Genomic DNA, 15501 nt, shown 5'->3' with positions numbered 1-15501 from the left:
TTGGGCAGGAAAAAATTTTAAAGTGCCTGTTCGTATACAATAGTTGAGATGATTAAGGTTGTCATCTGCCTATCTTTTGTTAACATTAGAAGTTAAATATTCCATGTTTGCATATGAATATAATTTGTTAGTATGTGTAAAGTTGAGGCTTAAACTGATGTTATTGTTCCACTTGTTCTCGTGCAGCTTCAGTCAAAAACCAGAGAGACAAAGGGACGCTGATAGAAGGTGATGCTGCTGTTCTACCTGTTCACGCTTTCAAAGTGCATATAGCCTACTCCAAGAATTGCAAGCAAATCACAATATATGAAGGAAAAATTCTGAGACTACTAAATTGAAATTCTGAGACAGCAACACGATGGTCAGAATGCAACTATTTAATCACAACTGAAAGAACTAAAACCAATGACATTGTACACATTAATACCCTCTGTTTCTTTTGGATGTGCAAAAAGATTTGACATCCATACCAAACTAAAACAAGTGTTTAGTCAAAATTAACCCATCCTACTAGGTTTATTCCTTTAGTTACAAGCATCATGGATTACTACCCAGCCTTTTTTACGCCCCCCTCAGTGTATGTTCTAGGCAGACTGTTTCACCAAATCACTTCCCCTCACCCAATTTTGAGATTTACCTAATTACCAAGTACTCCCATAAAGCTCCAAATTGTCCTTCTAAGAAACAGTGATGTTTTTCAGTCATACAGACTACAAAGTTAGAACAACTTCACCTCTGGCTTTGTTATCATAGCTCCATATTAAATTATGCTGACCCAGTTAGAAATGCAGGCAGGGGGCATGGATTCCACAGTACAAGCAACAGATCTACCAAAGCAGCCAAATACACTTACAATGTGCCTGTACCCTGACCTGAGACTCCGAGAGAGTTTTATTTCTTTTGATTGCTGTTTGAACCAAAAGGTATTTGCTCCTCTTTTGGGGAAACATTCTGTTATTTTGCAGAAAGCATGAGAACTTGGTTCAGATTCTCTGTGTGCTGCAGAACCTTAATGCTAGAAAGTTTCCTTTTGGCTCATAACCTTTAATGCAGTACTAGGTACATTAGGAGCAGAGTGACATATTTACACTACTGTATTTTATGCCATAATCTGTCTGGGACTTGTGTTCCTCAAGGTTAGTAAGGGCTGCTGAAGGAAAACTAGTTCTTATGCAGTTGGAGCTGCCAAGCTACTTGATTTTTAATCCCCAGTTTGGGGCCCCTAAAATGAATACCAGCTGCTTTTTGTTAGCCAGTCTGTGGCAAGACAATTCAAGTATCTGAACCTGGCTAGTCTCAGCAAACTGGATACATCAGATATCCACTGTGACTCTTTTACTTAGTGATGGGTAATGACTCACTGAAGTCACACATGCACGCCAGTATGGAAAGCCACAAGCCTCCAATCATTGTTGCTTCATGGTGCTGACTCACCTGAAAGCCCTATGGAAGCAGACAAAGCTGACCATTCACATTATCTACTTCTACTGCTCCAAAAGACAGCAGAAAAGCAATTGCTAAATTTATTTCTTACCAGCTCTTCTGCAAGCATATTCTTCAAGGTCCCAACATCCTCTCTGCATTTGTTTAACCTGCCTACCGAGCTACTACCAGCAAAGAATTGAGATGTGAGCGCTCATGTTTTAATTTCCATATATCAATTACCCAGTTTACAAGTACAGACATATCAAACAATCCTCAGGAGACTGGACCTGAAGCAATTTATCTGGATGCATTCAACACAAATTGCACCAATGCTGAAGGACACAAAGCAGTCCAGAATACAATCAACATGTCATCTGCTGTTTTAATATAGAATAAAAGAATTCAACATCAAAACTCAACTGAGGGAAGGAAGACAGAATCTAAAAGATTTCCAGTTACTGCAGTCATGTGAATGAAGGACATCATACCTAGCCAAAAGTTTTACAGCATATCCATTAAGATGCAGATCTTAACACTGTTAATTATACCTCTACTGACATCAGACCAAAGACCACAACATCGCCCCTATATGGGCTCCATTGCTCCATCTGAAGTCAAACTGAAGTTTCCAGGTAATCCCACAGCACCTCAAGCTAACTCATCAGTTGGTCTGCACAGACCAACAGGCAGGCAGCAAGGATCACCAACTAATTCAAAGTATTCATTTTGTCCTGTGGTCCTAACAGAGCAAGAAACCTGTCCGTAGTTTTACTAACAGCGGTGGCAATGCAGCCACTGTTATCTCCGCTTTGACAAGGGCCAACCTTGAGGAACTTAACTGTGGAGTTTTCTCATTTATGCTACAGCCCAATAGAAACTACTGGTCTGAAGTATACAAGTCTTTCATTTTTTCCTGTACTTTTTGGAAACAGAAGGGCATAGTGAATTTTACAATTATGCCAGCTTTACCTTATCCGAATACTGTGATATGCCAAATAGGCAAGAACAGTAGATAACCAAGATAACCTAATTACAAGTGATTCCTAGTCACACTTTTAGAAAAAGAAGACTAAGGCTTCTTGGAACACTTAAAATACATAAAAGGATTTGAAATTTGGTACAGTTTTATATTACAGGAATCTGCTTTCGCCAGTATACAAATTTCTATGCAGATACGTGAACACTAAAAAGATACTTATTATTTTCCTGTACTGTACGAACAGCATGGCAGACACTTCAGAATATCCTAGAAATAGAAGTTTATCCTGTCCTTGAGAGAGACCAAGGAAAGCACCTACATGACTCCTTGGTCTCTCTCAAGACATGACACCACCTCTGTCCTCTCCTAGAATTTCTAGGCAAGCATCCCTCCCATTCCCTCAGCCAGAAGAGAAAGTACACCAACCTGTCTATTCAGTTGAATAAGCAGAACAGTCGATTGCCATTGCAAAAAAGCAGGAGTCCCTTTCCCCTTCTACAATCTTGACCCCAATTCAGAGGTATAGGTTCAGTTTTTTCTAACAGATGTTACCAGAAACCAAATCCACCACTTTTAATGCCATATTTCACAGCCAAAATACAGTCTTCACTTGTAGACAGGACATGAAAACAGAAAACAGAAGAGAAAAATTAAAATTACCGTTCGCGGTAACTAGGTGCAAACATCAGACCAGAATTTTGATCTTTACATCAGCATAAAGACATAAATAAGCCCTTTTAAATGTAAAAGCTTTTATAAAATTGTAGATAACACCTTTCAAGAATCTAATTACAAAATGAAGTATTTGGTCGGAAAGACCTCACAGACTTCTGGGGCAAATGCTGCAGAAGACCAGACATTCTTAAGCTTGCTAAATATTTATACTAGTTTCCCCTAGGAAAAAAAAAAAACAAAACCAAAAAAAAAAAAAAAAACCAAAAAAAGCCTACTAGCCAGATACTACCTTCTTGTGCAATCTATGTTTGAACAAAGCCACTCCCTTTCCAGATACTTAAAGTCTTCAACTATAATATCAAAGTACCTCAGACAATCATTCTAGGATTCTATGATATATTTATAAGCACCTCCCTGTGAAGTGAGGAAAAAAAAAAGTGCTATTATTCTATCTATAAAATGGGAAATAATAATTGCAATTTGCATACATTCACAGGGTGCCATGAAAAAAAAAAAACAACAAATCAAGTCCTTAGAGAGCTAGTCTATATATTCAACCACAGTAAGCTTTTCTGGTGTACATGAGCCATTACATGGCTCAAATAAAAATCAGATTTTTTTTTTATTATTTTTTGAAAGACGTAATCAAAAGGGGAAAAAAAGATTAAACGTGCTAGCTGCCTAATTAAATCTATGAAGAGATCATTCTGCTCAAGATGCAAGAGAAAACAACAAACCCAGCTGATAACCCCGGATGAAGATGGAGTATTAGGAATTAGAAAATACACTCCAGCAACACCCCACGATCTTTTATGAACCCTGTCAGCAACCCTTCTGATTTAATCATCTCAGTACCATGAATTCTAGATGCTTCTACCTCACTTTCTAACATGACATAAGCCCTGATTACATGTTTCTGCCATTTGAACATTTTGGGTATCATACTTCTCTCCTCGAGGATACCTTCGGTTTCTAAATATTCCAATTTAGACATCCTTCCATTAAAAGGCTAGCCCTAAAAAGTTGCTTAGACCACCAGAAATGGTCTGGTTTTGACGGACAAGAACCAATACAAAACTCCTTCAAACCTCACAGCTATAGGGCCCATCAAAACACAGGTTACACTGAGCACAGAGGTATAGTGGACCATACCCCTACAGGCAATGGGCATGGGAAGAGAGTACTGACAGGTTCTGAACTTCCACTGGCAGCTCGTGATGCTCAAAGACACTGTCACATTGATTGCTTGTGTCAGAGCTCCATAAACGTCTCTTCTTGTCTGAAAGGTTGCTCTTCACTGCTGACGGTTGTGTGTTATGAACACTACCCACTACCAGCCCATGTGCTTCTTGCACACTTGACGAACAGTGGTCAACAGCATCCTACTGACCCCTAGCAGGGCGCTCTCGTTTCAGGATTCTCTCTTGATGTGAAAAGCCTTCTATATCTGGCTGCAAGTCACATTTCTGGTGCAGAGAAATCACTACCACTGACTTTGCATTTAACATTTGTGTGCATGAAAAGCAGCAAGGGACCTTAAAGCCAAAAAGCTGCACGCAAAGACAGTATCTGTTGGTTAGGGTGACCTTAGCCTACCTGGGAGAGAGCTACAATGTCTCTCTGCATAATTTCATCAACTTTCTGACTTGCACTGTAGTTGACTAAGAAAAGGCAAGGACTAGGACTTTCTGAGAACTGCAAACCTGAAATCTCACATTGTACCTGGCCAGGAATCCCTTACCGCACCTCTGAAATACCTGGATGCAAGTCACCCTAGCAACCTGTCTGACCACCTTCTAACCATCTTCTCCTCATGAAAACAAGCTTTGGGTACGTTCCACAGCAGCAAGTTTGCAATGGGGCTTGAACACTCATTAAAATACATCTCCATCAGGGCTAACAAGTCAAACTATGAGGAAGCCATTTCTCCAAGTTGATTTTGCAAATCACCTAGTCCATTACTACCTCCCAAATCCACCTGTTACTGAATCTGACAATAAGCAAGGTTAAAAATGCACAAGAAGAGATGCTCAGCTGGTCAGACATGACAGAATATGGGGAAACAAGTAATTCAGTAATAGGTGTTTGAATGGGGAAGATATTAATTCTGTGTCACATTCTGCAGGCATTCATACAGCGTATACATATTCCTATTTTGTACTTGCTGCATTTATTACACACACACAATCAAGTTTAAAACTGACTGTAACATTTGCTTAACCTGAGAAAGGAGACAAGTGTCAGCTGACACAGAAGAAACGATATGGAGCTTCCCCAGCAGATTTAATGGTGTCAATCTGCCTGTGAAAGGATAACAATCCAACAGCTAAGTATCACTAGACAAGGTATACCTCCTCACCTTCACACTGACCTCTTTGAGCCAGCACTGGTCTTCCCCAGACGTGAAGGGCTGGCTCAGGAAGCTAAGGGAGCCGAAAATTAAAGAAACACAAAGAGCTTTGTAGCTAGTTCACTCCAACGCACAGCCAGTTCTGATGCAGGACTAACTTTCTGGAAGAAACTAGCTCTTTTTACTACCCATATGAAATTTTGTGAAATGGAATGTAAAGCCCACAGCTTCTGATATTAAAGAAGCAATCAGGAATACCAATTCAGTATCAGAGTTTTACACTGCTGGGTATTTTGGAAACAGCTGATAGACCCTATTCTTGGAAAATACAGGTTTTACAGCCTCAAAGAACTTATGTAAAAATATCTAAAGGCCTCTTAAAACTAGTATGACAGTTATGCTGCTACCAACTTTGACAGTTTACAAGCTAAAAATCAATTCTTTAATAGAAGAAACTTTAGAGATACTAGTGCAACTGCTGCAGTGTTACAAATACACACAAATGAAGAAAAACAGATTCTGTAATTACAGTAAGATTAGCTAAGGCTTGGTATATCACAACAACAAACAGCAATAATTGGGCCTCAATCCAGCAAGTACAGATCCCAATCAGCTTACGAAGATTACGCTCATCATGAGATGCCATCTCCAAATTGTTTTCTCCACAGGTATTTCTGAAATAAACTATGACTTCCTAAGGTCATACCTTACCTGTTTGCAAGGGCACGTAGTGATAGGACGAGGGGCAATGGTTTTAAACTAGAGCAGGGTACATTTAGATTAGACATTAGGGAGAAGTTCTTTACAATGAGGGTGGTGAGACACTGCAACAGGTTGCCCAGAGAGGTGGTGGAGGCCCCATCCCTGGAGACATTCAAGGCCAGGCTTGATGAGGCTCTGAGCAACCTGATCTAGTTGAAGATGTCCCTGCTTACTGCAGGGGGGCTGGACTAGATGACCTTTAAGGGTCCCTTCCAACCCAACACATTCTATGATTCTAAGGTATCCGTGTCTTTAAGTATTTTAAAATGCAATGCTTTCAGTTGATTTTGAACCTCACAAGGAAAATAAAAGAGAGTATATCTAAGTGGACCTATCAGCTGTTTGTTTTCTGCCAAAAGTCACAAACGTTTCACAGCATTGTACTACTCACTTGCAAACTAACTAAAGTTTGGAGAATTCTGTAGCAATAGCAACTGAGGAGGTTTTCCACATCTACCTCTTACTTCCTACCCAGGTAACTCTTTCCAAGGTACAAACATGTACACCTCTATTCTGCCAAGAGTATACTGGCCTGAAAGGGCAATAAAGAAGCTGCAGGAGTCAGAGCTTAGAAACTCTGCATGAGAGTACTGGACCTTTTATTAAACTCCGTTCACAACAGCAAGCTACCTGACACCTGTGTTTTCACTTAAACTACTGAGATTCACCAAGCCAGCGAGGCTATTAAGACAGTGCGTCCACAGTAGCTTAAACCAGCCTAAATCAGCTGTTACAGCCCTACTCCCTCCCAGCCCTTCTTTTGCCAGTATCCATTCCTGTGCCAGCAAAGTGAAAGGCAGAAAGCTGATCAATCTTTCCGACTGTGAAAAGCTAACAATCCGATAGTTAAATACCACTATACAAGGTATACTTCCTCCCCTTCACACTGAGCTCTTTGAGCCAGGCACAGGTAAAAGGCATCTCCTGAAAGAAATTGGATTGTTGCAAAGTATCTGGGAGTAACAGACTTTCTGGAATTGCTACAAGCCTTACTTGTTCCATGCAGTGTTTGAGGGGAGTACAGGCAGACAGCAAGAACACTAGTCAGTGCACAGAACAGCATCAAGAAATGAGCTGGTAGCAGCATGTCTGCTCATTTCTTAACACTGTGCAGCTATGGTACCTCCACTGCAATAAACCTTTGATATCTGACGGGAACATGGCTTTAAGTCAACCTATACCTTTCTCAGATACCCAGAGACTGTACAGATTTGGCCTCCCCAGGACGGTATTTCTCTTCTTGCAAAAAAAAATTAAGGCAGCATGACAGAAAAATGTGAATAAATTCAAGCATCCTCAAGAACTAGATACACACTGTTAGCAAAGCAGCAACAGTAAATACACTGAAGCTGCCAGAGCTGATGATGGAGATCTGGGCTTAGCCCATTTTCTTGGTCGGGATGTTGAAGGTACAGAATAAAAATGGATCCTTCAAAGTCCCTGCGCCCAAAGGTGATACAATTGCCCCCAAAAAAACGTAACTGGGGAAAAGACATCAGTGGCCAGGGCCTCTGAATCTTAAAATCAAACAGAGCAGGAGTAGGTGAAAGATGACAGAGCGGCTATGTCTCCTTTTGCTAAACAATCTTCAACAAATTTCAGGAGGTTAATCCTACAGCCTAAGCAACAGAAGTTCAAGGACTTGTGTTCTTTTAACTTATGATTAAGTGTATGACAAGTATACAAAAAGGAAATTTTAATCCCAGTCACTGAAGTGTTTTTACAGAAAGTTATTTAGGTTATAAGGCACTAACTCCTTGCTAGTTGTTTGTTTGGGTTTTTTTAATGAGTGCACATGGAACTTTACATTTGATGCAGTGTGTGTTTTTCTAATTAGATGATCACATAGTCTCATTGTACCACACACAAAAAAAACAGTAAGGCATGCAGACAGCCCTACAAATTATAACATCTTTGTTCATCAATAATCTTTCCTCAGTTTTAGTAAGGGATGCTGACTAATCCTGACACAAAGAAATGGGCTGAATTGTTTGATCTGTCACCTTAAACATCAGAACAGTGAGCCAACATATGGGTGCCTGCTACTGTAATAAAGAATAAGTAACAGTTCTGTCCAAGAATGTTGAGAAGTAAAAAAGTCTAAGAAGAAAGTTACTAAGCAAAGAATGAAGTTGAAGAACTGCAAATGGAAAGATCAGAAGGTTCAAATTAGGTTTTCTAAAAGCTAGGTGAGCTTAGACGTCAAAAAAACCAAATAAATCCATCAGTTACAACGGATATTATGAATTAAGTGATTGCACTGTTTAATCTTGTCCTGTAAAGTCTCAATAGTATTGGAATAATCAGAGCCACACATTTAGAAGAAACCCACTGAGACTTAAGACTACACACTTATGAGCAACACAGGGAAGTTTTCTTTATATATGGGACAGTTTAAAAAGCCCTTTCACATCTCTAGAGAATACAAAATTGAGAAGATTGTGAGGAGAAACTGTTCTGGCAGTTGTTTGTCCAGATGAAGCCACTAGTGTCTTGGCTCCTTATAGCTCAACTCTGCAGGTTCAGGTTAGGTCTGTCTGCTGCTAATCACATGTACCTATAAAAGTAGAAGAGTCTCACTAATAAAAGCAAGAACACAAACTCATATTAAGTGAGTAACACTTCATTTCTGGCATTCGATTTTGCTATTACCCCTTTTGGGGGCTAAATACTTTTTGGGAGTATTAATACCTCAAAATCAGAATTTCAGTTCTATATACACAACTTTATCTCCTTAACAGAGGAAGCCAGCAAAAGCGTAACAAACTTCCACCCAAACCTGAAACTAGGAAAAGCAGAGTGAACCCATGCAGGCCAAGGATTCAGAAGCTTTGACTTCTGCTCAACAGATATGTCGCTTTGCTCTCAGAAAAGGAGCACAGTGAGAAGTTGCATGGGGGACCGAGGTCTGTCTTAACACAAAACAGAAGTACTTACTCATCTTTTGTTTCCCTTAAAGTTGCATTAACAAAAAAGCAAAGACAATTATATGGCCTAGCAAACCCAGTAATAAAATATCAGTTAACTACAAATTAAAGGAGTAAGTATTTTGGTCTGGCAGAAGAGTCTGTACCCAGAGGGGATCAATAACAACTCATCACTATTTATTAGAAGCCAAAAGGAATATTACCAAAGAATGTATTCAAGCCTGATGAGTTCAAAGGCAGCGACTGTCTCCAGACAGAAGGTGACTCAAACGCCACTGTTTTCAAACTGAACTTCAGAGCATACGGCTTAGAATATTTTAGATTTTCCAAAGGATACAATCTAGATATCAGACCAGAATTTATTCCTTCATCATCCTAACCACTTATTTTCTTATTGCTGGAACTTGACAAAATGTGTAGATGCAGGTCAATGCCAATGATAGCACTGATGCCTCCTGGATTCCAAAGTTACCTACTGAAAAGTGCTGCACAGGGACCAAAACAAGCGTATTTAATAGCTGACAGTTGGGAACTACATATAATATTTGATTTAGGAAAAAAAAAAAACAAAAAAAAAAACCGTTTTGTGGAGAACTGATAACTTTCACTAAGTACAGACAAACTGTCCAGTCAGCAAGCCAGTCTGTGCAGCAGTATCTCAAGAGAAGCACACTAAGTAATGGAAATTACATAGCAGTGCTGCTCTCCTTCATTCTCTACCATAAACCTACACTGCTCTACTTCTAGAGACTAAAGTTAGATAAAGTTTACTTAGAAGGGTACTTCTAATATGAACTTTTAAATAAGCACCATGATCAGAAAAAAAGTCAAAAGGGAGGTACAGTAGAAAATTTCAGACATTTAATACAAATCAATTTGTTTTGAAAGACACTGACATGTTTATATCATTTTAGCATATCTCCATGGGTACACAACTTTCTTCATACTTCTGTGTTTAATCTGTTTAAAGTTGTCCCCAAAAGAAAGATGGTTCTTAGATTTTAACTCTTTTCAAAAGTGTGGATGAAAGCTTTAACCACATTAACATTGTTGGAGCTATCTGCCAAAGAGTCTTCGGCTCAGCCACAAAAGGAAGTCAGTCAGCATACTGGAAGATAACCCTAGAGGATAGACTTCTCCATAACAGCAAATACCCTATTCCAAAATAATTACTCCCCTTCGGGAAGAAATGAGAGCTAAGCTACCTTAGCTGGTCTAGTATAACTAATTTCAGTAAAGCTTAGGCAGTCATTTCCCTTCCTCCCCCCCCAGAGGCAGATACTTAATTCCCCTAGTCTTGGGCATGCTATAATATAAGCAAGTATGGATGACAGATCAGTTCACACTAGGCATGAACATACCTAACCTTTCCCTGTTTAGAGCTCTGATGGATTCAGGCCAGTCAGTGACTGAGAAAGCAGCAACAAAGCCAGTAACCAATACAGGGAGATGAGACAAGGACAAAATGAATGAGGAGCAGCAGGAAGAGTCTCACTGGATGATAAGGGGAAAAAGAAACCCACCACGCCTCCTCCTTACCCTGAAAAGCAACTGCTAAACAGAAGGATAGGCAATTTTTAGTTACTTTCTAACATTTACTAATGTTAGCCAGAAGTGCTGAAGTTATCATAGTCTTTACACACAACATTTTCTGTGAGAAAGATTCACTGTCACCAAGTTCAAAAAAAATTAAGATAAAGATTAGTTTACACTGTGAATGTCATCTTAAAGACACTGCTGCTGCTAAGCCTGACCTGCATAAAATTGTCTCCACCCAAACAATAGCAGCAGAGGTGTGAATTCTGCTAAGATACAAAACGTCCTTTCAAAGGACCAAAATTCCAGCCCTACTGATCACAGATGTGAATTTAAGCAATAAAATCAACAGAAGCATGGAAAAGCCCCTCGGGTGATGTCAATGTAATCTCACACATATTTAGGTTTTCACTCTAGCGAATCCTAATCCGATTTCAATCCTAGTCTGATTTCAGAACAACTCCCTCCCCCTTCCTTTCCTATCACAGAACCTTAAACACAAGATCTGGGATTTCCTCCCTTTTTGACTGCCACTAGAATTGAAGACGTCCCCGGTAATGACACAGAGGTAATGACACCTCCGGGGAATAAGCTTCTAATCACACAGCGCCTCTGAAATTCGGGGGAGTAAACTACTACCCCATCGGCCTTAGTAAGCACCACACTCCTTCCCGATTTAGATGGAGACGCCCAGCAGACGATTACTTATGTGCCTACCAGCATTCAAAAAAAATAAAAATGAGGTTGGTTTAAGGCTGTACAAGGAGCAAAATGGGCCAGGACAGCGCAGTGTAAAAAGGCAGATCGGAGTGTGGGAGCGGCCCCTGCCTCCAGCACAGGCCTCCGTGTGCGGCAGCGGCACGGCGGGGCAGGAGAGGGGGGGCCGGGCAGGGCAGCCCCCGGCCCCGGCGGAAAAAGCTATTACCGCCCGGAGGAGCTGGCACAAAAGGCGGCCGGCACCATTGTCCGCCCCATCCCAGCCCCGATCCCGCCGAGCCCAGCGCGGGGGCGGGGAGGCGGCAGGACGGGGCGGCAGCACGGAGAAGGTGGGGAGTTCATCCCGCCGCCGACCGGCCCTGCCCGGGCCCCAGCGGGCCCTCGCGCACCTCAGCATGCCGGGGAGGCGGCGGAGGGGGCCGGCACGCCGGGGCCGCGCTGGGCCCGGCCGCCCCAACCCTCCCCCCCGCCGCCGCCTCCTCCGCCCCCCGCCGGCCGCGCCCGCATGACGGAGGAGAAAAAAAAAAAAAAAAAAACCCCGCGGGCGTTTTCCCCGCCGCCCGCCCGCCCGCCCCGGGCGGCCGCTCCCCGCCTCCTTCCCGCCGCCCGCCGCCGCCAGCGCCGCCAGGCCCCGGCCCCTCCTCTCTCACCCGCCGGAGGGAGGGAGGCCGGGCCCGGCCGGTTCGCCGCCGCCGGCCCTCCTTCCTTTCACCCACCTCTACGTCGCGGCCCTTGTTCTTGAAGCTCTTGATGCGGTGGTTCTCCAGGCCGGCGGCGGCGGCAGCGGCGTTCTCGGCCATGGCGGCGGCGGGTCGCGGCGGCGGCGGCGGGTCCCAGCTCCTGCGAGGCGGCTCCAGCGGCGGCTCCCGGCGGCTCGCGCGAGGGAGGGGGGGGGGAGGAGGGAGGAGAAGGGGGGCGGGGGGAGAGCGGGACGCTCCGTGACGAGCGCGAGGGGCCGTTGCTGAGTGACGGGGGAGCGCGGCCGCCGAGCGCACGTGACGCAGCGCCGGCGGGCTCCGCCAATAGGCGGGACGGGACCGCCTCTCCTCGCCCCGCCCCGCCGCGGGGCATGCTGGGTGCTGTAGTCCCGGCGGGGGCGGGCGGCGGCCTGGCACGTGGAGCGGGCGGGGGCGCGCTCTACCGGGCGGGCGGGATGGCCGCCGGCACCGCCACCCGGCTTGGCCCGACTGAGCGGGTTTCGGCTCGATGCTGAACGTCGTGGGGCTCCGGGAAGCGCCGAGGGCCGGCCATACTCTCGTCCGTGGCCTCATGCTCCTGAGGGGGCCTGGGGCCCTACCTGCCCCGGCGGGATCAACTGCGTGAGGGGAGCTGTGGTGGGCTCAGGGCCGCCCCGGCCGCCGGGAAGCGCCCTGTGCCCCCATGCACTTGTCAGCTGCGGGTTTGGCCCCCAAAATGTGGCGAGCGGTGAGCTCCCTGGTGTGGCTCGCCCACAAATCTGGCCTTGATGTGCCAGGGTCTGCTCCCAGAGACTTGCAGGAACACGCGTGTCGCTGGAGAAACCCTGCACAACAAGCATCCAGCAAATCCAGACGTTCTGCGAGACCTCTAGTCTCCCTCAGCTTGTGTGCCGTGCGAGCGAGCCCTGCCTGGGAAGCAAATCCATCACCTGGTGAGGGTGCCCTGTTGCACCACGCCTGCAGACAGCAGCTGCCTGTTTCCCCTGGGCGTTGTATCTACCATCATGCAGGGCACCAGTCACCTCTGCCAGTCCAACAAATTGTCCTCAAACCGTCAAAATTACTGCAAACAAGTCATCCGTGCAGCTGCGGTGGTAGTTGTATAGGCAGCAAACAGACCCAGGACCTCCAGATCGACAGTAGCCTGGGCACAGCAGGTTGGATCAAACACCGCGCCTCGAAGTCGCACATTGTATTTCCACGCTAGAAAAGAGAATGGGGGGGGGGTGATGTAAGGTAGTCGTAGACACCAGTAAGCAGTGATCTAACACCTTCCATAAAGCACAGTATTATGTCTTTGGGAGAAAAGTATCCAAGAAAACCAAAACCCCAAAATAACAAAACCATGTAATGTTCATACCTAGCTCATCTTATACCACCCTGGGTTCTGCAGCAGACCCTTATAGCTATATATAAGCTTTTCACAGGCCTCTTTTCAGAGTCTCTCCCTCTAACTGACAGCTCGCCTTTTTAACTGCCTTCCCCCAGCCCCTCTTTATATCATTCAAATGACTGTAACTTGTAACTCACAGTTCTGGTGAAACAAGGCTTACAGCCTGATGGAGATGAATAAAAATCTGGAAGACTAATGCTCTTCTTCACTGTCGTTCAGCTGCATGCCGAATGTTCTTATCTGAGGGATCAATGTAGCATTTCCATCTCCCTTGTATCCAAGTAGCTCCCAATCCAAGTGGCTCCCAATCCACGTTCCCCCGTGCCTTTTCCCAACAGCTTTGTCTGGGTGTGCTGCACCATTATTGCTAGCAACGGAAGAGAAGAAGGAGCCAGAAGTGGGCGAAGGCCAAACAGCACAACCAATGTGACCGGTGTGTTGTCAAGAGATGTCAGAGATGGCTTGTGGGCTCTGGCACTTGTTCTTTTGAAGGAGAATTGGATCCAGCTGTCCAGCTGTCTTCAAGAGAGCTGCTAAAGCAGGTTCAATAGATGAGAACTTTGTTTTACCCGCCAAGGGAGGTGGCCGTAGCTGCCAGTTGTGGCTTACTCAGGCCTGCTAGGGCATCAGAGCAATGCCGATCTCATCCCTGCTAGGCAGGGATGTTGCAGTTATCCTCTGAAGGAGCTGCCCACCTTACCAAGAGCAAGAGAGCTTTGTTCGGATCCATCCAGCGTAATCTGTGAGCTAAAAGGGGAACTTGCAAATAAAAAATGGAGTGTCTCCAGACTGGGACAACTCAATTTACCAATCCATAAATCTATACCCATTCCACTAGATAGGATTTATAGATACAATGGTGGTGACGTCTTTTCTTTCCCGTTTTTTCCTATAGATGATAAAAGCCTTTCTGAGTTTCTGTAGTGCATTTCATTAGTCTTAGTAGACACTCAGGAATTGAATGCCTCTTAGAGAGAGCTACATGGAAGTTTGATTAGTTTTACTGCCTGAATAAAGCTTCTTGGTGAAGATCTTGACTAGATAATTAAAATTGCATGTACTCAGAGAGAAAACATTTTGATGTACTTAAGCAAATACTACTTTTTGGCACTGTAATTAACAGACACTATTAAAATATGAGGAACGAATACTTTGCTACTTTGAAAGCTGAATGAACCATGCAGTTCAGGGTGGCCCTTCTTCCTCACCATATGAGCTTCATATCAATGTGTTCTTGTCGCCAAGACCTGCAAGATATATGTTAGGGCCTTGAGCACACTAATAGGATTTACTGTTCCTGAGAAGGTCCCCCCACACACACTCCATTTCAGCCCCTTGCACCAGCAACGCTGCAGCGATGCCAGTCTCCAGCTCCATCACAGCCCCGGCCCAGATGCGCAGGCTGATGTCCTGGGCTGGGGGTGATGGGAAAGGGTGAAGGGGAGAAAAAGAGGCTGGGTAGGGCTAGTGCGGTCTGTGGGTGCCTTTAGTGCCCTGACAATGTAAACACTTCTTATCTTAAAGAGCTATGGGGAAGAAAGATCTTTCACAATTCAAAGATGTGGGACAATAACAATTCTTTGGGTGTCCCATTACTGAACAGAGTTGAGCTGTGCTTGTTTCTGGGATGATCTGTTGGCTTCAGCAAACCAAAATGAAACGAGCAGGTGATATTGCTGTATTTTGGGAAGTCCGTGGGATCAGCTCATGACCTCACCTACACCTCCAGAGTCAGAGGCCACTCACCCCGGGATAGCTGGTCACTTGTTCTTTTGCAGTCACTGATTTTATCTATATCCACCAGTCGATACAGCTGCAAGAAAACTAGCATGTAAAAGAAATCTAATGAACCTGAGTCATGCTCTTGCTGGCAGTCCCTCCAAGAGGGATGGCAGAGATTTAGGTGCAGTGCTTTAAGACGCTACCTGTTGTCAGTCCCACCCTGCTAGTGGATGTTAGAAGGCGAGGAGGGAGGGGCAAATAAAACATGTGGCAGCTCCTCAGTCTCGCTGTTCACAGCCACAAGCAGCTGAAGCCGA

General features: G+C 44.4%; 1 protein-coding gene across 1 annotated transcript in view; it reads right to left on the bottom strand.

Moving 5' to 3' along the window:
• The window catches only part of KPNA3 (karyopherin subunit alpha 3), a 52287-nt gene extending 40029 nt beyond the window's left edge, over nt 1–12258 (bottom strand). Inside the window, exon 1 of the mRNA XM_063333999.1 lies at nt 12088–12258. Within this exon, the coding sequence (XP_063190069.1) occupies nt 12088–12171 (84 nt within the window). The 5' untranslated portion in view covers nt 12172–12258. The remainder of the gene's footprint in view (nt 1–12087) is intronic.
• Between the last annotated feature and the right edge of the window lie 3243 nt (nt 12259–15501).

This window comes from Chroicocephalus ridibundus, chromosome 1 (assembly GCF_963924245.1).
Source record: "Chroicocephalus ridibundus chromosome 1, bChrRid1.1, whole genome shotgun sequence".
NCBI lineage: Eukaryota > Metazoa > Chordata > Aves > Charadriiformes > Laridae > Chroicocephalus > Chroicocephalus ridibundus.
The sequence above is the reverse complement of the archived record's forward strand: the minus strand, read 5'-3'. Positions and strand labels throughout refer to the sequence as shown.